The sequence below is a fragment of the Phaethon aethereus genome (assembly GCF_964289735.1).
Source record: "Phaethon aethereus genome assembly, chromosome: 6".
Classification (NCBI taxonomy): Eukaryota; Metazoa; Chordata; class Aves; order Phaethontiformes; family Phaethontidae; genus Phaethon; species Phaethon aethereus.
Genome location: NC_138580.1, coordinates 32,586,386 through 32,601,567, shown reverse-complemented (window position 1 = coordinate 32,601,567; position 15,182 = coordinate 32,586,386). Strand labels below are relative to the sequence as shown.

The following is a 15,182-nucleotide window of genomic DNA, read 5'->3' as shown; positions in this document are numbered from 1 at the left end:
AATAACAAACCAAATTTAAAGGCTTAGAACAACTATTAGGTAGTTTGTCTTTAAATACTAACACACTGCAGTCCATTTCTCAGAGCGGGCATGAAGCTAAGTTATTACGGATAACTAATTTACAGAAAGATGCACTGCACTTCTACATTAGAGGGGCATAATGAAAAGCTTTTAATTGCAGCTTCACTGGCAAAAATGGTTATTTTCAGTTTATTCAGTTATTACTTTTAACTCTAAAGAGGCTTTCTGTTTTGGGGTTTTTTTTGTTGGTTTTTGTTGTTTTCTCAAGATGAGGAATACGTCAATACAGGTAGATGATACTATTTCAGAGGTTTTATGAAAGCAAAAAAGTGTATCAAATATTCACATCAGCATGGGACCTTCATCCTCTTCAAATATAACTTACTTACTGATATGAAGCAAAGGACCACTAACACAAGGACTGACAACCTACCCGTTTTCTATTCAAGCATTCCAGAGATCCAACACAGGAAAAGCACAGAGTATGCATTATAATCCCCAAGTGGACCAGATCTATAAGGCAGAAAAATTTCCTTAATGACTAACAATCCTAGAGAGAAAGCAGTTTTCCAAATGGCCCTAACAGATGTATCATATTCCCAAAACATACCACCTTTAGCTTCCATTTAACACGATGAGAATGGTCACAAATAAGCCCAGTAAGACAGCTAGATTCAGTTTCCTTGCTTAGACCAATTTCTTATTAGGGCTAGTCATAAAAGTGTGCATGTATTCAACCATTGTTTGGCAAAGCTTGAGTTTAAACAAACTCATTTTCAGGTTTTAGTTTGTTCCCTCTGGCATCATTTTTGGACTAAAACTTGAAAAGTGCAAAAATATTTAATTACATCTTAAAAAAAATAATCCACTTTATTGGTGCAACGACCCCAATTTCCCAGGAGTTAAATCCATTGCCAGCAATGGATAGAAAAGGAAGCACCAGCATAGAAGAATCAAAGTGCATTTCCAGTATGCCAATGTTGCACGAATTGGCAAGCCATAATCTTATATTCGCCACTGGAATAGATTATGCTAAATTCATGTTTTAAGAGTCTATATTACACATTAACATACAAAGTCTGTCATGAAGTCTTGGGGATACTGCAATGAATCATCAAAACGGAAACGTTTGGAGACTGTACTGCTGTCCTCTGGAATGTTTTCTTTGTCTTCCTTGTTGCCACAGGTACCATTACAACTGGATTTTGTATTTCGCTCTTCTGAGAATTTTGTTGTGTGTCCTGGCATCAGAGAAGAGCAACAAGTTTCTTCAGGGCTATACAAGAGTATGAACTCCCCTTGCTGCAACCACAAATGAGAAAGACAGGCCTCTGCTGTGGGTCTTTCCCTTTGAAAGAGAAAAGGGTAAAGTTGCTTAAGTTAATTTCAGAAATACTAAAAATGTAATTAAAGTAGCTCTGACATGCTAAGAAATCGTAAGCAGAATTGACACTAAAGAGTTAGTATTGCTGTTTTTCTACCACAACCACTGGTGCTAATACATTAGACCCTATTATAGTTAAGGGCTAAGTATTGGCAACATGCATCTAAATTTTAGTTGACAGTCTCCCCTACTGTTGAGTGTCAGAACTGGTAAGCTTTTCATCAGAACAAGAAACAGGTATTTCTCAGCCAGTATTCATAGTCCCTTGGAATGTTTTCAACATTGTGTATATACATATGTGCACATGCTTATGCTTTTGAAGTCCTGTTTTATACACACCATTGTAAACAGGGAGGCTAATGAATATTCATTCATTAGGTTTTCAAGGAGGGCCAAATAACATGATGTCACCAACTCTGACATTTTGCAGTATTTTACTCTTGCAATTCATCATAAACTGGTGTAAACCCTTCCAGGTAGTACAGACTTACAAAATTGTTCCTTTGCATACCTAGGATAGTGCAACTACAGTTTTCATCATGTTCTGCATTGTTAAGTTCCACAGAACTTGTTGGAAATGCAATAGAGCCCACGAATTGTTTTTAATTCTACCAGAACATCTGAATCTTTTTTGGTCAGAGAACTCTAACTTTACAGAGTTGACCATCTGAGGACAGATTTTTCCTCTTAAGATTCAAGAAGGTATAGTCATCAAGAATTGGAATTAAAAAAAAAACAACCCACGGTTACTGAGGATACAATGAAAACTCCATGAGATGACCAGAAGCAAGAAAGCAAATAGAGTAGTAACTGTGACAGAATGTCAAACATCCCACAGGTCCACACTAACATTTATCAAAGCAGGCTCTTCATACTTACGTCCCCCATGATACTATGGGTTTTGTGAGTTATTTCAGATATTGACAAACCCTCTGCGCGAGATGCCAAAATAGAAAGGACTGTTCATTTTTGATCCAGTCCAGACATCAGTTTATATGAAGTCCTTATTTCATCGAAGTAGGTACTTCATGGATATCATCTCCCATCGTCCCCTCCTGTCAAAGAGCCTCTTTCGCAACCAAACAGGGTCACTTCTGTTTGCTGCAGGCTGTCTGAAGACAACAGGGACTACTGCCTCACCACAAATGACAACACGTAGCACTATAATTGATAATACTTGACCATGCCTAGTAGAACATGACTAACTGACTTCACTAGATATTATTCCCCCATATATACCATTTAGGGTTTTGTTTTGTTTTTCTTTGGGTTTTTTTGTTTGTTTGTTTTTCCCCTGCATTTCCTGGTGCAACAGTTAAAAAAAAATCCAGATTTAACATTATACAGCAAGCACAGACACAGTTAACGTCTATAATTCTCCCACTCTCAAAGACTATCTTCTCAAAGTTCAGCTACTTTGAAAGGACTTGATTAGAGTCTGAACTCCCAAAGAATGCAAAGTTATGGAAATGTGCCTTACAAAAAGAAGTTTGTACTTTTGATTGAGAACATTTTTTTAGAAGGCTGAACATAGCAAAACACTTTATATTTCTGAAGAATAAACGCTCAGTCACCAGACTGCCAAGTTTTTATATAAAATATTAAAGTAGAAAGATACATTAAAGATAAATCAGGAAACAAGTAAGCATTGCATCAAAAAGATTGCATTTTGTCTCTCCAAATTATGCAAAACAACGTTAAATTGTAGACAAGAATGTGACCTTTCTAGAATATATTTCATCAGATAATAATCTGTCCTCTGAACAAAAATATAAAGAAACTCAAAATATAAAACTCAAAGCATAAGCCTGACTACAATAATAGCCAGTTAACCAAAGATCCTTTTCATACGTTATGGAAAAGCATAAATCTACACTTCTAAATATCCAGCTGATAACACCAATGCGTTGTGAAATGTCTGACTGATCATACCAGTGGTATTAAGCCCCCAAATTAACATTCACTTTGTCTAGGTGCTCCACAAACATAAAAGATAAGATTCTTACCCAGAGGAGTTTGTTACTTACTCTGGATTTTTTATAAGAAGTTTTTGAATGAAGTCTTTGGCAGGCTGTGAAACTGATGAAAATGTTTCTTCTGAATAATCCACGTTAACTTGAGATATATTAAGGTAAGTTTCTTGATGATCAGCTCCCACAAATGGAGATTCTTGTGTCAGCAGCATGTATGAAATTACACCTATGTTCCTGAGAGAAGAACACGATGTATAATCCTACTAGGATACCAGAACAATATACCCCCTACTATTTACTGTGCTGCAGATCGAACCTCCTGATGTATGCTACACAAAGTATTAGAAACATCATGTGACGTCTTACTTGTGATTCAAGCATGTATGCACATGCACACAAAAGGAAAGCTACATATATATCTCAATGGAGGGATTTTTGAAAATGGCTTACTTTCAATGTATCCTTTTCTTCCCATTGAGATTGTTAGGAAAAGGAAATGTATCACTTTTACACAGACCATGCTTGGACATATGGCAATTCTGGATGACAGAACTGCAAAACGATAGACTTTCTAATTTGCATGTAAATAAAACCCCATCTTTCACTACGACGCTTGATGAAGTATCAAAGACTGATATTTGGTCAACTTTTCTGCACAACTGACATTTGTGTTAAAACATCTCTTGCTAAGATGTTTTCCCCTAAGAACATGAACGTGAGTGTGACACACCGTATAATTTATTGTAAGTCTTGGATGGTTTGGTTTTGTGATCTGATAGAGCAAACCTTAGTACTCATTACAGCGTAGAAACACACAGCTGCTATGTTTGTCATTCTGAGTAGAGTGACAATAGTTTGGTTTTGTGTCTTTCCACAAAAGCAGGCAAAAAACCAAAAGGAGATAAAAACCATTCACAGATTTAATTACTGCTACTAGTTGATAATTTCAAAGGAGTATTTGGATCATAGCAACTTTTAAAACTGAATTTTATTTATTTCTATTCTTAAGAACAGCATATGAATGTTTTGTTTTTAAGAAAACATCCCAAAGCTAGCCTTTACACTAACATAGCTCAGGAAATTAATAGGCTACAAACGTATACTTAATAAAATTGTAGGTACTTGTCTCATTTTATATGACTCATTCTGCAGATACTGCTCTAAAGATAAGTAGAGAGTTAAAATACTTATCATTTGTATAATAAAATTATTTAATGATACAAAAGTGAGGAGGGAGGAGTGTCCAAGAGTAAATACCTGAAGCATGCCATCCAGGAGCAGCTAATACCTAAAGTACGCTATCCAATCATTGTTATTGTTCCCTTAGAACAAATACCTATACTCTGCATGCTCAGAAGCCACCCGCATTCCCTAGTAGGTGTGCAACAGACCCATACACAGCAATTCCTGTAAGCCCCAAGTTATATCCTGAGGGCTCCTTCCCCTCCCAACTCTCTCTCTTTTGGTCAGCACACCAACAGAAGGGTATTCTTGGAAGCCAGATAAAACTGCATCAGAGTCTGAATCTGGCCTCTAGATTGTTAAGTGGTCACACCTACCTCAGTAAAATGAATTAACAGATACAACCTACCACATATCTGTAGCTGTGGTAATAGGATCATAGTTTAAGATTTCTGGAGCTAGAGAAAGAGATGGGGAGAAGAAAAACACTTTAGTAGATATATTATTCAAGGGGCCTTGAATCAAACACTAAATTTCTGGCAGTTTTTTGCCATCATTATTATGAGACTAAACATGCAGTTTCAATAATCAAGTTTAATATATTCAAGCCACAAGGGTGGAAAAAAAAGTTATTTCTGTTTGATTAGACACAGCAATGCTTAGCTGGTTCACACCAAAACAGCACTAAGGCCTAAAGCCTATTCTGTCCAAGTCCCAAGATATTTTCTAATCAGATGCATGCACATAAAAGTTTCTTCTAAGAGGATTTCAAGTATAAAGCTTTTTAAGGGGAAGGCGTAAAGTATTCGGCATGTTAACACTGCAAAGTCAGATGACCAAGCCAACGTTAGGATCAGTGGCTGTTAGCATATGCTAGATATGTTAGCATATGATTCTATAGCAACTTATTCACTACAGATTGAATTGCTCTTAAAATTGAGTATAGACAGACCATTAAGGAAACTTGCCCCTTATAGAGGGCCAAGTGTTAATGGCAATCTTTCCCTTTCTGAGGAATATTTTAATCTCATTAAATCATCATTCATTGAATTAGGAACAGCATTCCTAATTCCAAGAACATTTCTTTGTGCATGGTAATGTTGTACTTCAACTCTAATCAAAAGAATTTAACAGCCAAAATTTCTTGTTGATTTAATAGTTTGCATCACAGCAAATGCTACAGCATAAAATTAGAGGTGCACTTTGATATAATTTGGGATTTTTTTTTGGTGCAAATATTTGCTGACTACTCTAAAAAAAAAAAGAGCAGCTCAAAACATGTTATCTTGTCCTGTCATTCTTTCTCCAGTAATGACTAAGTTGATAAGCACATTACACGAACTGTTTCTGTTTTCTCAAAACCACACATCAAAAATTGTGAAGCAACTCTTACATACCCAGATACTCTGTTGTTCCCATGATCTGCCGCAGTTCACCAGAATTATCAAGCTTCCGAGACATACCAAAATCTACAATTTTTACATCACCAAGAGGATTGAGACTGCTCAGCAAAATATTTTGAGGCTAGAACAGAAAAGATTTCATTCTCTATTAATAAAATACAAGCTGTAAAAAGCCTCAATGTAGTAAACGACATTTCAGTTTCTATTATGCAATATTTGTTGCTAAATTTTATTTTTTAAAATGATTTAATCTAATACAATGCTTCTTCTCATATTTGTTATGTATTTAACAAATGGCTTTGATTATCACAATATTAATTTGAAGATGAAGTACTAAAATAAAAAGGCTGCTGCAATCTCACCTTTAAATCAAGATGAACAATATTGTTTTCATGCAAGCAGCAAAGTCCTTCAAGTATTTGTCTTATAAGTCTTATAATATCCCTTTCACCAATTCTGTCATCCAGATCTGGGACACACAAGTCAAATATTTCTCCTCCAGCAGCACTGAAACACATTCAAGAACATTTAAGTTTGCATTTTCAAGCTTAAGTTAGGAAAGGTTTTATATATAGTACCTTCTTATATATTAATTTATCATATTCATATTCTCACAGAGGCTGGGAATATTGTTATTATTACTATTTTTGTCCTTTTTACACACACTTATGCCAAGACACACCATATAAGCGCTAAGAGAAAAAAAAAAAAAATTATGCTTTTTCTTTCCTCATAGCCACAGCAGTTGAGACAGCAAAACACAACTTTGTGGTTGAAAAACTCATAATGCTTTGGTACCCTCAAGCATGTTTTCCTGTAAGTGAGTGTGAGCATGCCTTCAGGAAGATGTCTATCATCATTCCCTAACAGAAGCAGCCTTTGTCTTCAAGTCAAATCTAAAATTTCTTCCATTAGACCGGTGCCATAAATAATTCAAAGCAAGGAAGCCCAGCAGTATTCCTATTCTCTGAATTTGGGAGTAAAAGTTGTAATTTTTTTACATGATGTGGCTGTGGTGTAAACATAAGAACTACAATGCAATGAACATCTAGAGTTGCTGAAGACTCTTTCTGGAATGGGAGGAAATGGCACACTTGCCACCCTAAGTCCTGCCATTCTGATGGAAGACTAAAAATCAGATATTTCTGTCAGAGAGATACTAGGAAGAAAAAGCATGCTGACGCTGATTAAATAGACAGTTGCCTAGTCAGTTAGTGAGCAGTATCTTCCAGAACTCTAGAAGACACAGAATACTCAGAAATACAAGGACTCAGCTATGTCACTTTGACATCTACTATTTCCATACTAACAACAAAGATGAGATTGACAAGCTTTATGTCTTCACACAGCATCTCAAGTATGTCTTCCTCAGAAAAATGCCGTTGCTTTACTTACAGAAAACCCTGTTATTAGCACAGCATAAAGCAACCATGGAAATAACCATGTTGCACGTGGTTCATTAGTTATAGTTCTACATTTTGCCAGTGTCAGCTGTTCCCTTTCATGCTGGGTTTGAAATCATTATTCAGCCTGCTCTAACTGCCTGAAGTTTTCTCTCTCTTGAGGATAAAGGGCTACCTCAAAACTACAGATCAGTAAGCCTGAATTTCATCATTAGCAAAATGATGGAGTCTATAAAAAAAGTTTGATAATGGACAACATAGATACACAGAGTCACTAACCTGCTGGAGCTATGTAAGATATCAGTAATGCCTCCCCTAGTTGCCTTTATGACAAAACATAGATGAGGGGAAGAGCAGTGGATGACATTTACTTCAACTTTAGCAGGGTTTTCAACGCTGTCTCCCATAGTATTCTTGTACCCAAGTTACTACATTATGGTCTGGATGGGTGGACAACCAGGTGAGTGAAGAGCTGAACAGCTCTGCTGAAAAGGACTTGGGAGTCCTCACAGAGAGTGAGCATCCATTTCTCTCCTCTGTTTGGAAAATGTGCGCTTACACAAACTGATTCTTATCACTACTACTACATCTTCCAAAGAACCCCACCAGTACAATCAAACATCAGTGAGGACCACATGTAAGAGGAAAAATACGGTTAAATGGGAAATACTTATAAACTATTTTAATGACACACACTAATTTTTTGCAATTCTTTTAAAGTACTGCTCCAGCAGTACTTCTACTGCTTAGAAACAAGCAAAAAAAAAAAAAAACCACTGTGTATTTTGCTACATGAAGACGTAACTTAGAAGCAGAATCAGCCCTCTGCTTATCACAATAGAACTAGGAACACTTACTGCAAGACTTCTGAACACTACTACAAAGTAGACCATTAACACCAATGTAGTATAAGGGAGCTGTTTCACTACAGAGCTTTAATATGCAAGACTGAGTTAGCTGAGCTGAAACAGAAGCAGAAAAATTAGTGTGGCTTATGAGAACTTGTTCTTGATAAGAAGTTCAAAACTTGTCATCTGGACTTTGTCTTTACTACTTGACTAAAATTATTATTTTAGTCTTCTCAGAAAAACAAATCATATGTTAGGGATTATCCAGTTCCAGAAAAAAAATCCAACAGGTTTTATGATTATCTAGCTACATTTTTTGGAAAATGTGAAAATCAAATTAACATAGCGTGTGCAGACCATTAACAGCTCTTCAAATACTTTGCACATGAAACTTAAACCCTACCTAGAGAGAGACTTTCTGAATTAATTTCACAAACTGCAGTTTTGTTCCTTCCATTCTAAACAAACATTTACACATACAGCAAATATGACAGATAATTCAAATTATATTCCCAAATTAGACTTGTTTTCAGAGCTTATGAGAAGCCACAAGGGCATCTAAAAAGATATGGGAATTTTTGAGGAAACTGCTCCAAAAGCCAAAGAGTTTTAAAACAAAACCACTAAATCTAGAAGTTCAAGAACCCACAAATGAGTTGCAAGTTTTCAGTCACCAAAAAGTGTCAAACAGTAACTGAAGTTCATAGAAAACGTATGTGCTCAGCTTCTCTGAAATCTGTGTATTTCGTATCAGTGGCTACTTCTTTTTTTTTAATTATTTAAAATGCATCAAAGCACTATGCACTTTCTGTGGGATCCAAGGACATTCTCTCCAGTCAGGTAGCACGAAAGATTCTTTAAGGGGAAAAAAAATTACACCGTAGAGTCTGTATTCCAAGTTTTACATTAGGTTAGCCTGACCTGAAAATTGATCAGAGCTTTTTTTTTTTTTAAAACAAAAATCCAACTAGCAGAAGAAGTAATCTGCTCAAATAAAGCAGGCAAGTTTTAATCAAAGTTATCCTCCTGAGATAGTATTTAAAGGCACAAAAAATATTTCAATTTGAAATTGAGTGAAATTGCCTGGGAAACTAAGCTATGCAGTAAGAAAGAAGAATTGCCCTCATTTTTTTGATAGCTTTTTGTAAAAAAAAAAAAAACAAAAACACTTTCAGTCCATTTTTAAAAATTTTGTGTACAGAACTATTATAGGTTTCACTGTATTTCATTTTATGGCTTATTCCATATTGTTTGACACAACTCATCAGCTGTGGATGTAACAACACACATCTACAAAACCAAAGCTTCAAATTAACAGCAATTGATTCAACTCTTGCATTTACAGGAAAACAAAATATACCAAGAAGTCCCTAAGAGGTTACACGTATATCATAATGAAATATTAGCAAAATTTATATAGTATACTGTTGTAATAATTCTGGGTTCAGGCAAGTCATGCCAAAAAATTAGTATATTGACAGATTGGTAACTACAAATGTGGAACATCTGAGGAAGGCATACTTACTATTCCAACACTAAGATGATTTCATTTGCTGTTTCATAGACTTCATGGAGATTAACTATGCGAGGATTAGATTTCATTAACTCAAGCACAGCAATTTCATGAAGAATCTCTGCTTTGCAGTCTTGACCTCTTCTTCTTTTCTTTAAAAATTTAGCTGCATACTCTTGGCCTGTGGATTTAGCTATACATTTTCTAACTACAGCACATCTTCCTCTACAAAATAAAAGGGACAACATTAATATCTAAGACATAAAATATATTAATTGCCATTAGAAATAAAAAGGCATCACATGTAATTGGCAACTAAAAAAAAAAATTATCAGGGCAATGCCATGTTTGGCCTGTTCTTACACTATTCCCTGAACATTCACTTTCAGTCACTGTAAAAGAAAGGATACTAAGCTAGATGAAACTTTAGCAAGACCCAGTACAATTCCGTTTATACGGACTAGCTAAGCATTAAATCAGAGTATCAGGTTACATGGACAGACGTTCACACTGTAGGATCACAGAATTCCAGAATAACTCAGGTTGGAAGGGACTTCTGGAGGTCTCTAGCAAAACCTCCTGCTTAAAGCAGGGCCAGCGACAAGATCCTACCAGGCTGCTCAGGGCTTTGTTCAGGTTGGCAATATTATATTAAAAAAACACAACTACAGTATAGCACCTACAAGATACAGTAATAAACAAAGCAAAACCCTCTGACATGTAGAGAATGACCACACAAAATAAAGCATATATGTATGCGGGGCGGGGGGAGAGATCTTCAGTGCAGAAATTTTTAGAGTCATAAAGAGCTTCCCTCCACAAATCATGTAGCATTGATAAAAAAAACCCCAACAACCAAAACCCAGGTATCTGCAAAATGTTTAAAAACATCTTAACAGAAAGACAGCCACTACTTAGCATTCTCTTTCTCAATTACAGTTAGACAAAGTGTTCTGCTTTATTTCCTAGCCAACTGTTTAGGTATGGAAACAAAAATGTATTTTGGCAAAGAAACATTTTTAGAAGAAAACCACATACTGTAGTTAAAACATCAAGTTGACCTTTTAAAAAATTAGGGGGAAAAAAAAAATGCAGTTTTTAAAGCCAAGTTATAAACTCTTGAAAAAACAAAGTTTTATAATCACAAGTTTTGCATTCCCAGAAATGCCGGGTTGCATACTTGCAAAGTGTTTTCAAATGATACAAGAATCATTATTTAAAAAAACAATAACTTGAAGGGCTAAAATAAATTCTGTAAAGGTCTAAAACCAGTTAAAAAACTGGGTACACCTAAGTCTTCAAAAAAAAGCCTTTCCATGTATGTTTTTTGTTATCATAGCATACTACGAAAAAACTTGAAGCAGCTCAGTACAAGCTATCTGAACTGCACTTTTTCAACTAAATTAGCTTCTTTAGTAGAAAACACTACGTTGCCCTGCAGGCTTTGCCTTTCTTCTGGTGCAAAAACCCCAATGCCTAAAAGAGCTTTTTTCAAAAAAATCTAGACTTCAGTATTTAACCAAAAAAGGTATGATCATCTCATGAAAAATGAGATTTCCGTTTGCAAATAACCATGTTAAACACAGTTTGTACAAATCTAAACTATTAAAATCATACTTTAATCATACTGCTAGCACTTATTTAGAAATAATTCAACGAAACAGCTTCTCTGTCATCATTTATTTCAACATCAATTAGTTGCAGGATTTCTTTGTCCTTTTTTTAAGCACTGAATTTAGAAAGGGAAGAGTACAAAACAAAAAAAAATTAAGAGGTGAAAGTTATTTACAGTCTGATACATGCACACTCTTCATCTTAGCAATTATTTGTAAGCCTGAAATGGCCAAGTCCTTTCCCAATTGTTAAACCAGCTTATTATTGCAGAGCATTTGAAGTTACTGAGCTGAATTTCATAATATACCAAAGTTTAAGATACTCCCTCACAGCTTACATTCTCATTTTAACATCACATCACCCTGTCAACCACAGAAGTTTCTTTAAAATTAAAAAAGGGGAACTGGTTGAGTTTCATGAGAATAGCAAGATCTTCCCTGATAGTTTTTGCACATCTTCCTTCTAGTTGCTGCAGGCAACACTTTTGAGCAGTTAACAGCAGTATCTCCAGAGAGATGATGTAAGAATTTCCACTTGTTTATACTGTATTTGTAGTGTGCCAATTAATAAGACCAAATTATTAAGATACAAAATTGTTTTAGGGCTGTGGAATTTCCAGAGAAATGCAAAAAAAAGTCAAATCTGAAGTGTTGCACTGAAGCAAGAAAAGTGGTTCCCACTCCTTGTTGCCTGCAAAGCACACTTTACAAGCCCAGTTTTACAAGATAAAAACTGATTTCAAGTTATTTTCATATCCCAAGTCATAAACCAGAGAAATTCAACTATTTCAAAAGAAGCCAAGCCATCCACACACTGGGGACAAAACTACTTAACCCACTAAACAGAACTTGCCTGCTTGGTGAGTCAGTGTCTTAAATACCAAAAGACTTAAAAGATAAAGGGGTGAGAGGAAGAAATGGGACTTGGGAAGATTAAGCAGAGAAGAACAAAAGAACCATTTACTAAGTAACCAGAAGAGGAAGAAGAAAATTGCAAGTGAAAAGAACAGCACATTAAATGTTTTGAAGAAGCTACAAAGAAAGGTGAATTTTACATCACTTAGTAAGTGTTGTAAACGCTTAAAACGTTAAAAAAAATGCATACATACACTGTTATGCCAGGAAAAGTCAAAATTGTGTTTGGAAAACATACTACTATGCTTCTGATTCTTTGCATTTTGGCACTTATTTTGTTATGCCTGGTTTTGCATGTACAGAAAGTATTTAAGACTGTGTTTTGGAATACATGCAAAAATCTATACTTTTGTTTGCTTTAGACATGATCTCACAGGCATGTATAATCTGAAAATCCAACATTTTAAGTACACTGGCATTCTAGAGGATGGTGCATCTAAACTGCTTCTGTAGGGCCTAGAATTCAAAACTAGAGCTGACACAGGGGTAAGAAAAGAAGAAAGTTATGGCCTGCAAGATGGACTTTTTATAAAAGCATACCAGATAAAGCACATGCTAGGAAAAGAAAAAACACAAAAACAAAAACCCAAGAGAACAGTGAAGACTACAGAGCTTACAAAATCACAGGTAGAACAGCACCTTTTCTGACAAAACAAGTTACAGGTGCAAAGGATCTCTGTGTAGTACAACAAGGCACAACAACTGTAAAACTGATCCATGCCACTTCTGTTGAAGAAGCTTCGAAACATGTCCATGGCATTAGGTTTGCGTGGCTTTATACCCAATTACCTAAATATTTTCAAGGTATTAATTAACCCAAGGATTTCAAAAAAGCATTAATTCAGATGTCTGAAACAGTATCACAAATACTAAGGTTATCAGCTTTTTTCCTTTTTCTTGTATTTCCTATTTCACTGTTGGAAACATGAGCAAGGGAAGCAGGCTGCAAAACTACTCTGAAACAGCAGGTTGTTAGAAACTCAGACTAACTGCTTGAGGGTGGGAGGGGGAAAGAAAAAGGTCTTTGTTTTCTGTACTTAAAAAAACTCAACCAAACAACCAGAAAAGCCAACTCAAAATCCCCATTCTTTGTTTTGCAGTACTACCCTGTGTCATCTCTTCTTTAGTTTATGTACCTGGATGTGATTTGTGACTAGACAGGGGAAATGGAAGAAAAGGAATATAATCCCAGATCTACCTGCCTACGAAAACAGGCTACATCTCTCTGCCATGGAAAAGGCTGGCAACTTATGTCTCACTGTACCTTTTCCTGGTCCCTAGAGAATCCGTTGGATACTGCAAAGGGAGTGGGGAAGGAGAGAGATGTATTTCATTCCCCATCTACTCCCATAAAGGTTTGCCAGAAAAGGTCTATCACTGCACAAAGAATTCTCTTGCAGCAGAAATTCCTCTTACTAAAATAAAATAAATAGGAATAATCTTACCTTCCTAGCTCCTTCGATTCAAGCATATAAAAATTGTGGAAACTGTCTGTCTTGATTTGTGTCTGCAGAGATGTGGCTAACAAGCCAGAAAGGCTTTTATTCTCCAACTTCCTCCTTGACATAGTCAGGAACAGGTCTCTTTCTTCTACCAGTCACCTGTTAAAGCAAAATAATTAAGATTTTTGGAAATCCCATAATTACAATGCAGGAAAGCATATAAATAAAAAAGAGTTTAGATGTATCAGGCTAGAATAGCCTTAAGTTTGTTTTCAGGTCACTACTGAACACCACATTTAATCGCTGTAAAAATAGGACCCAAGAGGAATACTACTCAAGGTATGCTAAGAAAATAATAATAAAAAAAAAGTATTTCAATTAAGTAATTTTAACATTGGAGATACAGGTCTTTTCCTCCCCTAGAGTATATCCATATAAGCTTCAGTTCTAGTAAAAATGGTAATGACTACTTAACTATTAACGATATGGGGGGGGTGTTGGTTTTTTTGTTGTTTGTTTGTTGTTTGTTTTTTTTTAGCTTTCTGAATATAAGCTTTAACTCATCTTTGGATTCTGGGCAAGTTCCAGCATTTCCCTTAAGTTTACACTCTTAACTGATATCTCTGGGGGACTTAACCAAAACTCCTTCCTGTTTATAGTCTGCAACACACCAGGCACAGCTAACCACAGGAAAAAAAAAAAAGATTTTCTCCAGTGGGAAGATTCACATTTCATATTAAACTCACTCATAGATGATCTAAGTTTCATTTTAATGCTACATTAATTGTCAGAAAGCAGCATGAATGGACAGCATCCTCTTTTGCAGGTCTAGATCATTTAGAACCAAATGATGTAGTAATCCTGATTAAATTACCTTAATAAACTAGTAGAACAGCACATTATGAAGATACACCCACCCACATTATTTCTACTACTGCTAAAAAAAACCCAAAAACCCAACCAGTAAAAATACTGGGTTTTGGCATTCACATTTACTGGCCTGAAGCATCTTTTCAAGCAAAATGCAAAAGCAAAGCAGAAAAAGGTTACTGAAGGATAACAGAAGTCTTAATTGATGGTTTATTTTAAGTTGAAGAGTAGGTTTATCTTTACTACTGAAGGAAGAAAAAAAAAAATCACAAGGCAAATTACAGTTCAGATACAGTTAACAAACTTACAAAAATACACTTTCAGTTTCAAATGACAGAAGTGTATGACCAGAAACTTCTGGGGGAGCACTTGAAGTAGTTATGATTCAAATATAATCCAGTACCTATCAAACACTGTTCAAATTACCAGTTCTTGGAACACGGATATTCATATTGGAACTATTTTGCATTTAAATCACAAGTCATGCTTTAGCAGGAAAAAAAAATTTGTTAACACACATTTTTATTCTTAAACACAGTTTAAGAATACCTCCAAAGCAGCATTTGATAAGCACAAAATAACATTCTTGAAAATTATCAAGGGGTCACAATACAA

At 35.5% G+C, this 15,182-nt stretch overlaps 1 protein-coding gene across 1 annotated transcript; it reads right to left on the bottom strand.

The window, feature by feature from the left end:
• Window positions 1-1,086: 1,086 nt before the first annotated feature.
• Window positions 1,087-14,967, bottom strand: STK17B (serine/threonine kinase 17b; the record flags this gene model as incomplete). The annotated part of the gene is made up of 7 exons (XM_082001846.1): window positions 13,701-14,967; window positions 9,740-9,952; window positions 6,326-6,470; window positions 5,958-6,084; window positions 4,970-5,018; window positions 3,433-3,612; window positions 1,087-1,369 (listed from the first exon to the last, which is right to left on the bottom strand). The coding sequence occupies exons 1-7, from the start codon at window positions 13,820-13,822 to the stop codon at window positions 1,087-1,089; spliced, it is 1,119 nt and encodes a 372-aa protein (XP_081857972.1). The 5' UTR covers window positions 13,823-14,967.
• Between the last annotated feature and the right edge of the window lie 215 nt (window positions 14,968-15,182).